We start from the raw sequence: 14414 nt of genomic DNA, 5'->3' as shown, positions 1-14414 counted from the left end.
AGTGCTGGACGGGGAGTCAGGCAGGGCATCAGACGGGCTCCAGGTTTCTACAGATGAGGCCACCTCTGAGATTCCTGAACTCCTGGCTTCCTAAGAAAGGCGTTTTCTGCTCAGTTGTGAGCACCGGACACGTAAGGGCCCCCGCCTGGATGCTGTAAATATTGACATCCACGATGGCAGCAGGAATATCATGCAGGTTACTGGGACCTCCCAAGGTAAGAGGCCAACTCACCAGCTTTTCCAGCTCAATAATCTTCTTTTCCTGCTGGTGTATTTGCTGATTCTTCATCTCTAATACCTGCTTCAGACTCTTCATGTCTTCTTCCAAGTGCTGATAAGGAGCCAATGCAATCTACAGGGGCAGAGAGCAAGGAGCTATTTACCAGGCATCGCGGCGAAGCCCAGCATTCACCAGCACCATGAATTCAGCGGAATCCAGTCATCCGTTAACAGGCTTCCTAACAGGCACTGGAGAATGAGAGCGAGAGGGCGAGAGGGAGACAATGCTCACAGCCTCCCCTGATAACGATGCCCACGAGTTTCCACTGGGAGAGCTACTAAAAATCCAGCTCCTTGGGGAGCAGGAGAGGTGAAGCCGTCATTCCCTGAAACGTCGGATCCTGGGGCAGCCCGACACTACCAGCCTATCGCCCCAAGGGAACTTAGCGGGTAAAAACAGTACGTTCAACATTGGCTTTTAACATTCACGCAGACTACTTGATTCAACAGACAGGTGGGGATTGAAAGGTCCCATCTGTGCCCATGGAGGGCCCCGCCCCCTGCCATGCACAGGAAATGAGCAAAGTGGTTTAAAAAGCAGAAAAGGCCTTGTAGAAAAGGAAATGTGCGAATAAGGTTGCCAGATGTAACAAATAAAGACAGGATGTTCAATTACATTTGAATTTCACATAAGTGTTGCATAAGACATACTTGTTACTAAGAAACTCATTTATCTGTAATTCAGATGTAACTGGGTATTGTGTATTTTGTGGCGCGTATTTTATCTGGCAACCTTACATCAGAGGGAAGGAATTGTGCCAGCCTTTCTGGGGAAAAACCCCTCACCCTACCAACTGGGGCTTCAGGGATGCCTCCCTTGCAGGCGGCACTGGGAGGGAACGGGACGTGGGGCTGGGATGGGCCCTGGCCAGGGTTGGGTGTTCCCAGGCCCAGCTTGTCACAGCTGCCCAGGGACAGGGGCTGGGGAGCCGTATGCAATGAGGCAAGAATAACACTTAGATGGAGAACCCAGGGCCGTCCCGACTCAGCACAGGTGCTGACAGGCACATGCTTAAAATCCCGGGAGACCCTGACCGCTGTCGCTCTGGCGTCAGATCAGCACAGGGGCCCTGCCTTTGGGGTGACTGCTGGGGGAGCCCCGGGCTTCCTGGGGTCCAACAGAACTGCCTTGCAAGGGCCCTGCGGGTGCTGGGAGACCAGGAGCGCATGATACCTCCAGCTGCTCCTCAGTGTTTTTCCTCAAAGCTTCCTCGAAGCGTCTGGCTCGGTCCCGCAGAGACTGGCTCTGGAAGGTCAGCGTGTCCACCTGGTCCTGCAGGTAATGCACGAGACGTCCAGCCCGGTCCCCTGCAGACGCGGCACCTGGGAGGCGGTGACGATGGCCACCGCCCTTCCCTGGGGGCTCTTCCCAGGGCGTCGAGATCAGAGGCGCCCCCCACCGGGCTCCACCAAAAGGCCTTCGCATGCACGAGGGAGAGGCCCCCGGTCTCCCTGCCTCCGTGCTTTGTCCAGAATGGACCACAGAACACTGATGGATGCATGTTTCCGTCTCACGGAAAGTGCACGCACGCTGGCGGGGCACTCGAAGCAGGTGGCCTGAGACAGCACTTCCTGAGATCAGAGAGCTGTCCTCGCCCCCCATCCCCAGGAAAGCAAGAAGCCTGTGGAGCAGAGGCGTTTAATAATTTAATATCTGACTTCACAAAAGCAGCCCATCAGCAGAGAGCCATCTTAGTCCAGGGGGCCTCTAGCCCCCGGCTTCAGGAAAGGTGATTAATTTATCTCAAAGAAGAACTGTTCTCATTTGTTAAGTTCAAGCCAGAAGCTGTCGAACCACCCTTGACTTCTGGCTCTGCCCGAGCCCCTCCCCCCACACTAAACACAGCGATGGTAGGTTCCGGAGGATTCTGCCTCCTATGTCACGTCCCCGGATCCACAAACACTCCTGACCCCACTCGCTCCACCTGGGGTGGAGCCACTCGCTGACTTTGTCCCGGACCCGGCAACTCGTTTGCCCTCAAGGGGGAGTCAGGGTCAGGGCGGGGGGAGGAGCTTTCTAAAGCGCAAGCCTGAGCCCCTCACCCCCCTACGTAAAACCCCGCGCCCTCGGGACCAAGTGACGCTGACGCAGCGTCCCATCCTCCGCATCCGCCTTTCTCGTCTCGCTGCCCCCAGCCCGCCTTACATCCGCTCTTCCTCCACAGCCAGCTCCCGCTCACCCCGGCTCTCTTCTGCCCTCCCCTCGGCGCCCCTGGTGGCAGGCCCCTGGCCTGAGCTGCCACGTGAGTGAAGTGTGTCCCGTTCAGACGCTCCCCCCGACTCGGAGGACCCTCCTGACCCTCACCCCAGCACGTGCCCGCCACGGGGCCGCTCTGTGTGTGAAGGTGGAGAGAATGGAAGCGTGTGTGGGGAGGCCCGGGGCCCCAGCCCTGCTGCCAGCGCAGGTGCCACCACGCTGAGCCCTCTCCCCGCAGCCCCGGCGCTGACCGATGGCGGCGGGCAGCAGAGGGAGCCGGGCAGAGCCTTGACGCCCACGCAGAGGGAAGAGACGGTGCCTTGCTGGTGCCACGTGTTCCAAAGTTCTCCACCCCCATCACCATTTCTGTAACATTAAAACCCAGGGACTGAGGTCTTCCCGTGAACACTTCCGGCAAGAGAGATGGCCCCGCTCACCACGTGAGCAGCTGGGTGCGGTCAACGATGGAACTGCACTCGAGAGCACTGCCACATAGCACGTGCTGGCTCGACCGCTTTCTTGTCATCACAGAGAACCCAGTTTTGCAAACCATCCGTGGCGGGTCCCTTTTCCTTCTCTCCTTTTTTGTTTCCAGTTACTTCCATTTCATTTTTAAGAAATAAAATACCCCCCACAGTGCCATTAAATGCACACGCTGGTGCATGAGGGCAAGACAGTGTCAGTGGGAGCCGGAAGGCACGTGAGCCAGCAAGTGTCAATCAGGGCTCAGGGCAGCCGGCTGGGCCCCAGCACGCATGCGCAGAACGTGACTATAAAATGACTGGAGCGCTACGCAGTTTAACCACTCTGTGTCCAGGTTTCCCCATCTGTAAAATGGGTATGATAATAATAGTACCTAACCCAGAGGATGGTGGGGAGTTAATATTTAGAACAGTACCTGGCATACAGTAAGTGCTCAATAAACATTAGCTATTATTTTATTGCAAAAATAAAATAAAATGACTGGAGTGCTACCCACCTCCTATACAAGCCTCATCAGAGCAAGCATTCCTCTCGAGCCTCTTGTCCTCCATTAAAAAGTGAAACAGTGAAAAGCTCAGGCAAGTACCATCTAGGTGGCATCTAAACTATCACACTGTGGTTTTTCTGCTTTCTTCACCATTATTCAAAACAGATCCTCAGGCACACAATGTTGCCCCAGCAATCAGACAGGACGTGCTGTTCTTCAACTTGGATTCGCTACTTTATGCCAAGGTAAGAGCACCAAGACCCAGCTGGTGACCTGGCCCGGCATGGACCACTTGGAGTTAACCAACGGCCCCATAATAATGATGATGATGGCAAATGTAACAACGCCTGAAACTATTATAATAGCACTGGCTGCTACCTAGTGCTCTATACCCTTTACACATGATGAAATCAATTTATTTTTAAGGCAGGACCAGAAAATTTTTAAACATAAAATTCTCTCTCTGCCCATCTGGGCCACCACCCCTCTTTAGTGTGCACTGTGCATCTGCATTATACATTAACTAGATCCCCTTAGAAGACCCAGGAATGCCTGCTCACCGGAAAAAAAAAAAAAAAAAAAAGCTATTTTCTCCTGGCGCCAGCAAGGTAACTCCTTAGGAGATAACATTCCTTTCTCAATCCTGTAAGGGGTCACGATGACCCACTACTTGCCCTGTTGGACTATGTATACTGTCAATATGTTACTTTGATGTAAGACCCTTTTGTCTCAAAAATTTATATAACTGTGCATTGACCTCTAAGGGACAGTCCTTAGTGCTTTGTCTTTTAATCTTTAAAAAAAATTTAATACAATTTTTAAAGGTTACCTTCTATTTACAGTTATTACAAAATATTGCAATTACAAAATATTCCCCATGTTGTACAACACATCCTTGAGCCTACTTACACCCAGCAATTGTACCTCCCCTACCCCATCCCTACGTGCCCTCCCCACCACTGGTAACCACTAGTTTGTTCTCTGTATCTGTGAGTCTGCTTCTTTTATGTTACATTCACTAGTTTGTTGTTTTTTATATTCCACATGTAAGTGATATCATACAGTATTTGTCTTTCTCTGTCTGACGTATTTCACTTAGCAGAATGCCCTCCAAGTCTATCCATGTTGCTACAAATGGCAAAATTTCGTTCTTTTCTATGGCTGAGTAGTATTCCATTGTATACCACATAAAGACTGTCTCCTGGGTTCTAATCCTCAGGTTGGCTCAAATAAAATTCTCCATTTCTTTCTTGGATTGACTATTGATTAATTTTTTCATTGACACACAGATTATTTCCCTTAAGCTGCTCACACTTTGAGGAAGGAATTGGTATTATCCCCATTTTACAGATGGGTAAACTAAGGTTTACAGCTTATGTAGCTGTCCAAGATTTCAAAGCTATTAAGAGAAGGTACAGTGGGGATTTAAACCTCAAACTCCAATCTTTTACCCCAAACCTGTTTCCCTGCTGCCAGTAGCCCAAGGAGACTGGCCTAAGCAACTGTACCCACCTCACACCAGAAAATCTCCAGCTCAAATGGATTCTGCCCATGAGTTACCACTAAAATGTGCACAATTCATGACTGTGTGATGTTAGTGGCAAAGTGAAGACTCATGGATGAAACAGAACTCTCCCTTCTTTTGGTTTTGGACCGTTTGGGGTTTTCTGATACATCACAGTATGGCTGTTACTTTCCTGGTTTGTGTTCCTTAAGGGTAATATATCTGGGTGGTGTGGGATGTGGGGTACACAAAGAAGTTTGGGGTCAATTTGCCAAGGATAAGCCACACGAGGAGCACGTGGGCATGTGCAGCCCCACCGATGGATCCATGGATCGACGGATAGGGGGTGGGTTTGCAGCAGGTGGTTTCCCATTTAAAAATTTTTGAATAGTACGCTCAATAGTGTGACACTCCATAATCCTAGATTCTTTTCTTGGCAGGGCAGGCTCTGTGCAAGAAACACTGCCTGGGGAAAGTGAGCCATTGAAGAAACAAAATTCCTGCCTTTGTATTAGAATTACGGTAATCACCTCCCAAATTTCCAGATGTGAGTGTCCCTAATATTTAAAAGGTAATCTTTCTATGACTGGGACATCCACAGCTGGCAATGGAAGCAGGGCCACCAACCTCCCCCTGGCTTCCCAGGCAGCCCCTCTCTAGGGCTGGGGGCGGTCAACATCTTTTCACAGAAGCAGCTGGTTGGGGTCTCTGGACGGCAGAGACCTCCATTCTCCCCTTTGAGATCAGAAGGAAGCCAGGCAGCACCCCTGGCATCTGAGACCCACACTCTGTGTAGGTTTCAAGCGGGACGCCAAGAAGCTTCGTTACATCTCCAGGGGATTGAAGTTGCTTTTGCAATTCCCAGAACATGTCCTGCGATTTCTGCCCTACATGAGTCTCCTTACCCCGTTACCCCAGCCTAGAATGCTCTGCTCCCTAATCCTCCCCTTTCCCCAAGCATGGCTCTGACCACAAGCACATGGGGAGCCGTCTCTCAGAACCCCTGTGGCGCTAACAGTATTATTCATTCCGTGCAAGTATGTGTTACCTTCCGTGCTGGTCTGTCACTATTTGTATCACAGCTCTGAGTAGACAGTAAACTCCTTAAGGGCAGGGAGTAGGTCTTACTTCCCCCATATTCCAATGCTTAGTACAGGATCCAGTACACGGTAGGTGCTGGATAAATGTCTGTGGACAGGAATTACAATGCTGCCATTATCTTGATGTTGGAGTTAAGGAAACACTAACCTGTAATGACAGCCGCAGCTTTTCAAAATTTTCTTCCAATTCTTTCTTTTCAAGCTCGTGGGTAGATATCAGTTCTGGAGAGAAGACATCAAATTGTTAAGTTGATCTTTCTTTTGAAAGGGGATCAAACAAGATTCTTTTGCCAGGCTAAGACTAGTGGCGTAGGTGAGTAAGGGACACCAGTATATAGAGGACTTAAGCCTAAAGAGACCTCTCCATTAGTTTGAAATTGTATGCAATGTTATTTAGGAGAGAGGGAGAAAGGATGAGGAAGGAAATAGGAGAAAGGGCGAGGGTAAGAGGAATGAAACGGAGGGAAGCAAACAGAGCACAAGCACACACACACAGACACACACGCACAGATGCGCACACACACACACACTCACTTTTATACCCAGCTCTACCAACACCCTGGCCAAGTCAGATTCTCCATTCACAGCACTCATTGATTCTCCAACTTTTCCTAATGGTAAAACCACTAGGCAATTAATGTTAAATCTCCTTTTTCTTCCCTCCCAGGATCACTATTCTTTTCTACCACGAAGCTGCAATCTCGGGCTGAAGCAGGGACCTTTCCAAGGAGAGCGGAGCATGGGCTTGCTGGAGAATGGACAGGTGAATGGGACCAGTGCTGTGCCTGCAAAGTCACCTTGGTGGCCTCTGGGCCACACTCTGGAAACCACAGATGCTAGGATTTGCTTGAGCAAAGAGTCGATGTTAAGCCACTCAGATGGAAGGAAGGACTCATTGGGCTGGTTCCTCTTGGGGAGTTTGGAGCAATTCTATTCCGTGAAAAGTGTCATTCCAGTGATAATTTGCAAGACAGGCAGAAAGAGATGTCATGTAAGAGTTATTAAGCAAATGGATTCTATTTTCCTCCAGATGGGAATAGTCTTATTAGCTGGGTGAAGCCCGTCTCATTCTAGCTACACAAGCAATTTGTTTTCATGTTATAACTGGAGAAAGGAAAGGTCTCATTAATCAACCTGGATCATATGCTTAGCACAGGAGAGTATTGGAGACGAATAATTATCATTCCGGCTGGCATAAGCTACAATTAAGAAAAACTTTGTGGTTTCCATTGACCCAAATCTTTTAACTAATGATGGTTAAGGTCTCTTAGAAATCCAGTTGTTATAGCTGAAATTTACATTTGGAAAAGAAAAAAAAGTTTGTGCTTATTTTACTGACACAAAACCATGTGGGTTTCTGGTCTACCTGCCTTTGTCTAAATGACTACTTTTAATAGTCATTGAGAGCATCATCCATAATAAAGAAGTTTTTAGCTACCATTACATACGCCTACATTGTCTTCACATTATATGTAATTCAAAGGCCCTGGATGTGGCGTCTAAGCGAGACTTCATTAGTCAGAAAAATCTACCAAGTCTATTTATACGAAAATCCGGAAACAAAAGGCAACACTCATTGTAACATTTCCATTCCTGTTCCCTTTCCTGAGACCATTTTCCTGCAGTGCAGTGATGGGCTTTAGGGCATTTTCAGATACCCTATACCTCACAAGCAAAGAAAAGTCAGTATCTATTAGGTGGCATAAACCATGGCGACTATCTATGTACTCATAATGTATTTCATTATTTTAAGGTCCTGACACTCTGTCCCATGCTTAAGACTGTGCTCTAAGAGAGTGCTTCTCCAATTTTGCTACATATTAGAATCACCTGGGGAGTTTTAAAAAATCCTGATGCCTGGGCTGCACCCCAGAGCAATTAAATCGGAACCTCTGTAGTGGGAGCTACACATCAGTATTTTTTTAAAAACTCTCCAGGTGGTTCCAATGTGCATCCAAGGGTGGGAACTGGTACTCTAAACATGAGACACACTCTCAGGAACAGGGAATACATTTAACTAGTTCTCAGGAAATTCCTCTCCCTTGCGTCCAGCTTGGACTTTCCCACGTATGGGTAGTTCCCAGAGGTGGTGGGGATGGTGCTCGAGAGGGCAATCACATGAGTATTGACTATTGCACAGTGGGCCTTGTTGTTTACAAAGAACATTTAAAAATAATTTTAAAACTCTGATATTAATTCTCAAATTTTTAGAATTTATTAATCTATTGTTAAATTAATTGTTTTTCATATACTTTAACAATCAGCTGACTGGGGAGGAAAAAATGAGGAAAGGGGAAATTGAAAAACAAATTCTCTATATAACGTAAATGCACGTTAACGTGTAAAAAGCTTTTTTCACAGAGTCAAAATCTTAGCAGTACTTAGTTAAATGTTGTCACTATTGTTACAACCCACATAAAATCCTATGTATCCAAAGATAATTCAAAGTTATAAAAAATGTGAAAAATGTAAAAAGAAAGATCCTGAGAGTCCACTTACATCCATGGTGAATGTGGTCTGAGTGCAAGGTGTGGAGAGCCAGGCCCAATCAGATGCTGGTATGGCCCTGACAACACCACACCTGTGGGATGGCTATAAAGCCACAAAACAAGACAAAGCCCAGGATGTCTACACTTACTGTAGAACAGTGGGTCTCAAGCTTGGCTACGTGTTACACTCACCTATGAGCTTTAACAAGCCCAGGCTGTAACCCAGACCAGCTACCAAACCCTGGGCTGGGACCAAGGCTCCCAGGGATTCCAATATTCAGGCAGGGTTGAGAGGATCGGCTTCAGAGGAAAGTACAGTAAGTCCCCTACAAAAGAACCTTCAAGCTGCAAACTTTCAAAGATGTGAATGTGCATTCCATCAACGTGAGTGAAACTGCAGCTCGCCCTCTGTCTCCTATTGCTGACGATCCTTCCACTCTACCATCTCCCACCTTCTCTCCCTCCTCCATCAGTAACTCTTCTTGCCTGTTCGGGCAATGCCAGCCCCTGGATGCCAGCTGTTGTACTGTACTACTGTACTTTTCAAGGTACTGTACTGTAAGATTAAAAATGTTTTCTTTACTTTTGTGTTTGTTTTTTATGTATTATTTGTGTGAAAAGTATTATGAACCTATTACAGGACAGTACTATATAGCCGATTGTGTTAGTTGGGCACCTAGGCTAACTTTGTTGGACTTACGAATGAATTGGACTTACAAACGCACTCTCGGAACGGAACTCATTCGTATATAGGGGACTTACTGTAGTTACCCGGGTCCTGGATTTCTGTCTTTTCTTAACCCAAGAAGCAACACAAAGGACACACCAGGAAGGAAAGGAAGGAAGAAGGGAAAGGGGAGCAAGAGGGAAAGGGAGGGCCCCTCGTGCCTGCAGCCAAAGAGGGTCAGTGCGCACAGCCCACCCTGCCAGCCGCGCGTGCCAAGGCTCGTAGCTACCTTGCACCTTGTGGTCGTGGTCGTCCTGCAGGAGCGAGACGGCAACCGTGTGGCTGTTTTCCATCTCTAGGAGAGCAGCCTCATGGCTGGCGGTGATGTCTTCCACCTGCAGGAGATCACAGCTCTGGTTACACAGAGAGCCGGGGACCGGGGGCTCCGATGGCCTCGCCGCTTGGAGGACCGAGGCGGACTGCAACCAGGGGAAATGTCAGCAGCCCAAACGTCAAGGGCAGGACACTGCTGAGATGACAGCCACCCTCAGCCTTGTGCTGAGGCAGGAGAGCCAGGATCTGGTGGTGACGCGGGAGGCCCGGAGTCAGGGGCGGCAGGGCAGGGGATGTCACAGGGAAGTCACTGCCACAGCCCTGCTGCTCATGCAACGGGAAGCAGCTCCCAGGGTGGGGTGGGTAGCTGCCGAAGCCACCTCTTTACTGCCCTGGGCCCCCTGTGGACCATTTCCTTCTACCCCGTTCCTTCCCCTTCCACCAAGCACTCCATGAGGTAATAAGGGACAGAAGAGGGTCCTCCCCTACCAGATGGTCCGTTCTGCTTCCTGGCAGCAGGTGGGAGCTACAGCACGAGAGGTATCTGGAGGGAACTAACATTTATTAAGCTACCCACTCTTGGCTTCTCCACTCAAGCCTCCCAGCAACATGATACAGCAAATGTTTTCATGTTCATTTCCCAGACGAGGAAACTGAGGCTCAGAGAGGTCTGAAGTGTTTTGCCCAAAGGCTAGTAAATGGCAGAGCCAGCAGTCAGCCCAGTGCTGTCTGACATCCACGGGCGAAGCTCTCAAACGCACTGCCCTTGCCTCCCCCCGCGAGACCAGCAACCAGTGCCCAAGGACCCCCTCACCAGCCCGAAGGCAAGTGGGCAGGTGTGTGTGTGTGCTCGCCACCCCTGTTCCCAGCCGTGAACCTGCCCCCCGGATCACGGTGCAGACCTCCCCCTGCCCAGGCTGCGGGACCTGCTCCCAAGAAGCTGCTGTTCTCTGGCTGATGGTACATTTCCAGGAGTTTAATCACAGGTAGTGCAGCCAGCCCAGGATTTTGTTTTTTCTTTTGACTTTTGTTTTTCATTTTTTTTAAAACATCTTTATTGGAGTATAATTGCTTTACAACGGTGTGTTAGTTTCTGCTTTATGACAAAGTGAATCAGTTATACATATACATATGTCCCCATATCTCTTCCCTCTTGCATCTCCCTCCCTCCCACCCTCCCTGTTCCACCCCTCTAGGTGGTCACAGAGCACCGATCTGATCTCCCTGTGCTATGCCAGCCCAGGATTTTTTATCTTTCCCCTTCCTGATCTCCACCCCCACCACACACCTTCCATCTTTACCGCTTTTGTTATTTTTGTTGTTGCAGCTGTTATTTTAACTTCAAATGTATGACTTACAGGAGTCATTGCATAAGACGACCTCTCCCTGTGATAGCAAACCAGAACAATGTTTTTCCAAATTCTCTGTCGGTGACCCACTGTAAAAACACCATTGTACATTGTTACACACACACGCACACGCACACGCGGGGCGTGTGTGTGAAACCAAAGTTTCACAAAATGACACTTTCCCCTCTTACCTGCAATAATCTCGTTTTTAAATTTTTATTCCATGTTCCTTTGTTGTTTTTCAAAATGCAGTTACAGACCACTAAATTCATTTCACGACGTACTAAGGTGTCAAAACCTAGCATTTGAACAACACTGAACCAGCGCACCTGCCCATGCCCTGAAGCTCTGCGGCGGGCCAGTTCAGAATACTGTCCGGCCACCTCTCAGAGGGTCTCAGTTCTCTGGGGATAATTCACAGGCTGATCTTTGATCTGTAAGGAGGAAGAACTCTGCACAAGAAAGGAAGCCCGCCTGTGAAGGGGATGCACGGGAGTGTCTGTATTTTAAAATGGGACAGATTCCCATTCTGGATACCATCGCTGCTTGGGAAAGTCTGCCCGACTTCTCTCTCGTACGGTAAAAGGAACCGTCATCCACTAAAACAGAAATGTCACTGGCAAAACCAACAATGAACTTGACAGTGTTCGGAAAGCTGCATTACGACATGAAAACGGACATGGTATGCGATGATTCACTTTTATCTACTGGCCATTCTTGATTAAACAATATTTCACTTGAGGCTCAGAGCTATGAATCCGCTCAGCAGAAAGGCCGATTACTGCAGTTTTTAATTGTCCAAATCCTGTTTATATGAAGGTTTTTTATGGAATCTTTGTCCAAAGACTTTCAGTCTCTTGGAAAAACAAATCACTGGTTAAAAAAAATGGAACTAGTTTTCCTTGTGCTCCATTGGTGACTTCCGTTAGAAACAAGTACCCACACATTGTTTGGAGGTATGTTACCCAGTTCAGTATAAAGAAAACTCTTTCATCAGTCCTTAGTATGATTCTAATTTATTGGGTTCTTACACAAATTGCCACGGGTGGTTTCAGAAAAGAGAGATGGATGCAAGGACTAAGTTCCAGAAGAGGCCCTTTCGTCCTGGCGGCGGATCTGCCCTGATCAGCAAGGGCGGTGCTTCATCGCATGCCCTCCCGGCTTGGTGGAGTCAGGTCTTTGATTTAGTGGTGATGGAATACCACACCCAATATATCAAGGATGATGTAAGGGTGTGATCTATCTGTTACAGCCTCTCAGAGGGGCTTTTGGGGATGAAATACTGATCCCCTAATTCCTCCATATGCAATGAGAGGAAGGCCCAGGATGTTTTGAAGGAAACCAGTGAGAGCCAGTGAGCCAAAATTTGGCCATCATGGTCCTTACTCTCGAGTGATTTAGGTTTCTAGACGTGCGTATGGTTTTTAAAGACTGTTCCCTCTACGAGGAAGGGGCCGTGCACTGTTGGCCGTCCCCTTTCTTATCCCAGTTTCAATCCCCATGGCTTCTCCTCTGTGGCTCTAGGCTTCTTTCCAGAGCACGGAGCAGCAGCCCGTCTGAGCTCTCAGCCTGAGAAGACCTCCAGGTCGGCAGGCATTTGAGGGGATTCAGACAAGTTGACCCAAGGGACACACAAGATATGTTTTGTGTTGTAGATCACCAAAAAAGAGACAGAGGCGCTAAACCATTATCCGGCCACAGCAAACTTACGCTGGGTGAAGCTTCATTTTCTTCCTTTTAGAACGCTGGGTGCCCCCGTCCCCCCAAAATCTCTGCTGGGCCAGCCTCCTCCCTCTTCCAGGAGGACAAAGTTCTGAGCTGGCTGCGGAGCTCCGTCCACGTGCCCGTCAAGTAGTCCCAGGGGTACACAGCAGCAGCTGGTCCCTGCACCAGGCTCTGTTCCTGCAGCTGTTTGCTGTTTAGCTGAGTTCCAGCAAAGCAAAGGGCTGGGAAGCCACCCTCTCCGATGGGTAAGAATAGAGCTGTAGGCTTACTTCATTCAGCCATTTGGAAAACGCAATTATGGGAGCCTTCGGCAATTCAGTTAGAGAAGACTTCCATTTAGAATGAAGAAGCATGGGCTTCACATTGTCTCGGCTTTACTCATTAAGGAAAACCAGATTAAACTCCCATTTGCCTCCATCTGCGACGACGTGTGTTCCTATCTGATGAGACAGAGGGAGCTGCCCTGTCTTTGCTCTCCAGGGCTCCCTGAACGACTCTCCTTCCGGATAACGAGACGACTCACCCCCTCTTCTGTCCCTGCATCCCTGCTACAGCATCCTGGGTACCGACTCGGAGCAGGCAGACAGCCCTGCCAGAGCTCCTGGGCTGACTTCAGCCCCCTCTGGGCTGTGCCTTTGCCCCTTTGCTGCCCACCGCGTGGGCAGGTGTTCACAGAGGCTTCTATCTGCCCTGCTCGGCCTCTTTCCAGTGTCCGGAGGCTCTGGGCTGCGATGGGCGGGGCTCTGGCGCCGGAAGACAGAGGGGCCCTCGGGACCTCACTCTATTTGATTAGAGAGTGTGGTTTTGCTGATGGCAGCTGTGCACCTGCTGCGCGGGACGAATAAGAGACAGAATGCAAGATGATGGCCAAAGTGGCCTCTGCACGTTCTGATAAAGCATGGTATGCTGGGCCTCCCAGTTAGTCTAAAAGGATGATTTCTTTAGGAAAGGTTAGAAAGTGTGTCCCGGATATGAGACAAAGCCAACGTAAACTCCAACTACTGCTCCTCTGGAAAGGAGTCTCTGCTCAAAATGCAGAATCCAGAATGCCTTTAGGAACCAGGGGGCCCTGCACGAGGTGCTTCCCGGCCGGGTGAGGGAGAGAGACAAACTGCTAAAGGGTCTTGGAGGGAGAGGGTCAAAGGTCACAAGTCTGATCACTAAATACCAGGCTCTGTGGGCGAGTACATTTGGAGCAGAAAAGGAAAAGCATTTGTGTTTATGTTGAAAAATCTGTTTCGTGTGCCCTGAGATAGGGAAGCTTGGGAAATCTGGCTTCTGTTAATGTGCGGCTAGCTCTAGAATGAGCACTGATTTGATGAAACACCTTTACAATCCGACTTTTAAGATAAGAGTCATACCATATCTTTAAAGGCACGTAAGAAAGCCAGGAGGCCAAGCCACGCCCCTGCTCATACCCTATCTTGTCTGCAGGGCTAAAGAAGGAGGCCCTGTACATCCCCCGACACCAGACACCTGCAGCTCTGGGCCCTGGGGAGCCCCAGTCCGTGACTCTGATTCCATTAGCGTGGGGTGCAGACAGGAGGAGTGCTTTGCCAGAAGCTCCCCAAGTGACTCCCATGTGAGGCCAGAGAGAGAGAGACGGCCTTTGCCTCTCGAGGCGAGTGGACGGCTGGATCTTCCTAGGGGCATCCTGGGGTAAAGTCAGAGGTCAGCCGGCCTTCTCGAGGGAGTTCCTGATTGGAGGAAAGCCTCAGAAAATCCTACGTCAGGACGGAAGCAGCCTCCCCGCTGCCGGCCGGGGCACCGGGGCGCCAGGAGAGGCCCCATTGGTGAACTT

The 14414-nt window shown here is 49.2% G+C and overlaps 1 protein-coding gene across 9 annotated transcripts in view; it reads right to left on the bottom strand.

Moving 5' to 3' along the window:
- MTUS2 (microtubule associated scaffold protein 2) overlaps positions 1 to 14414 on the bottom strand; it is a 489522-nt gene that overhangs the window by 3982 nt on the left and 471126 nt on the right. For all 9 annotated transcript variants that reach the window (XM_036831699.1, XM_036831696.1, XM_036831703.1 and 6 more), the window contains 4 exons: positions 9496 to 9601; positions 6199 to 6272; positions 1454 to 1552; positions 233 to 352 (listed from right to left, as the gene is read on the bottom strand). In XM_036831699.1, the coding sequence (XP_036687594.1) occupies positions 233 to 352; positions 1454 to 1552; positions 6199 to 6272; positions 9496 to 9601 (399 nt within the window). The remainder of the gene's footprint in view (positions 1 to 232; positions 353 to 1453; positions 1553 to 6198; positions 6273 to 9495; positions 9602 to 14414) is intronic.

Source organism: Balaenoptera musculus, chromosome 18 (genome assembly GCF_009873245.2).
Source record: "Balaenoptera musculus isolate JJ_BM4_2016_0621 chromosome 18, mBalMus1.pri.v3, whole genome shotgun sequence".
Lineage (NCBI taxonomy): Eukaryota > Metazoa > Chordata > Mammalia > Artiodactyla > Balaenopteridae > Balaenoptera > Balaenoptera musculus.
This window is presented reverse-complemented; position numbering and strand designations above follow the sequence as displayed.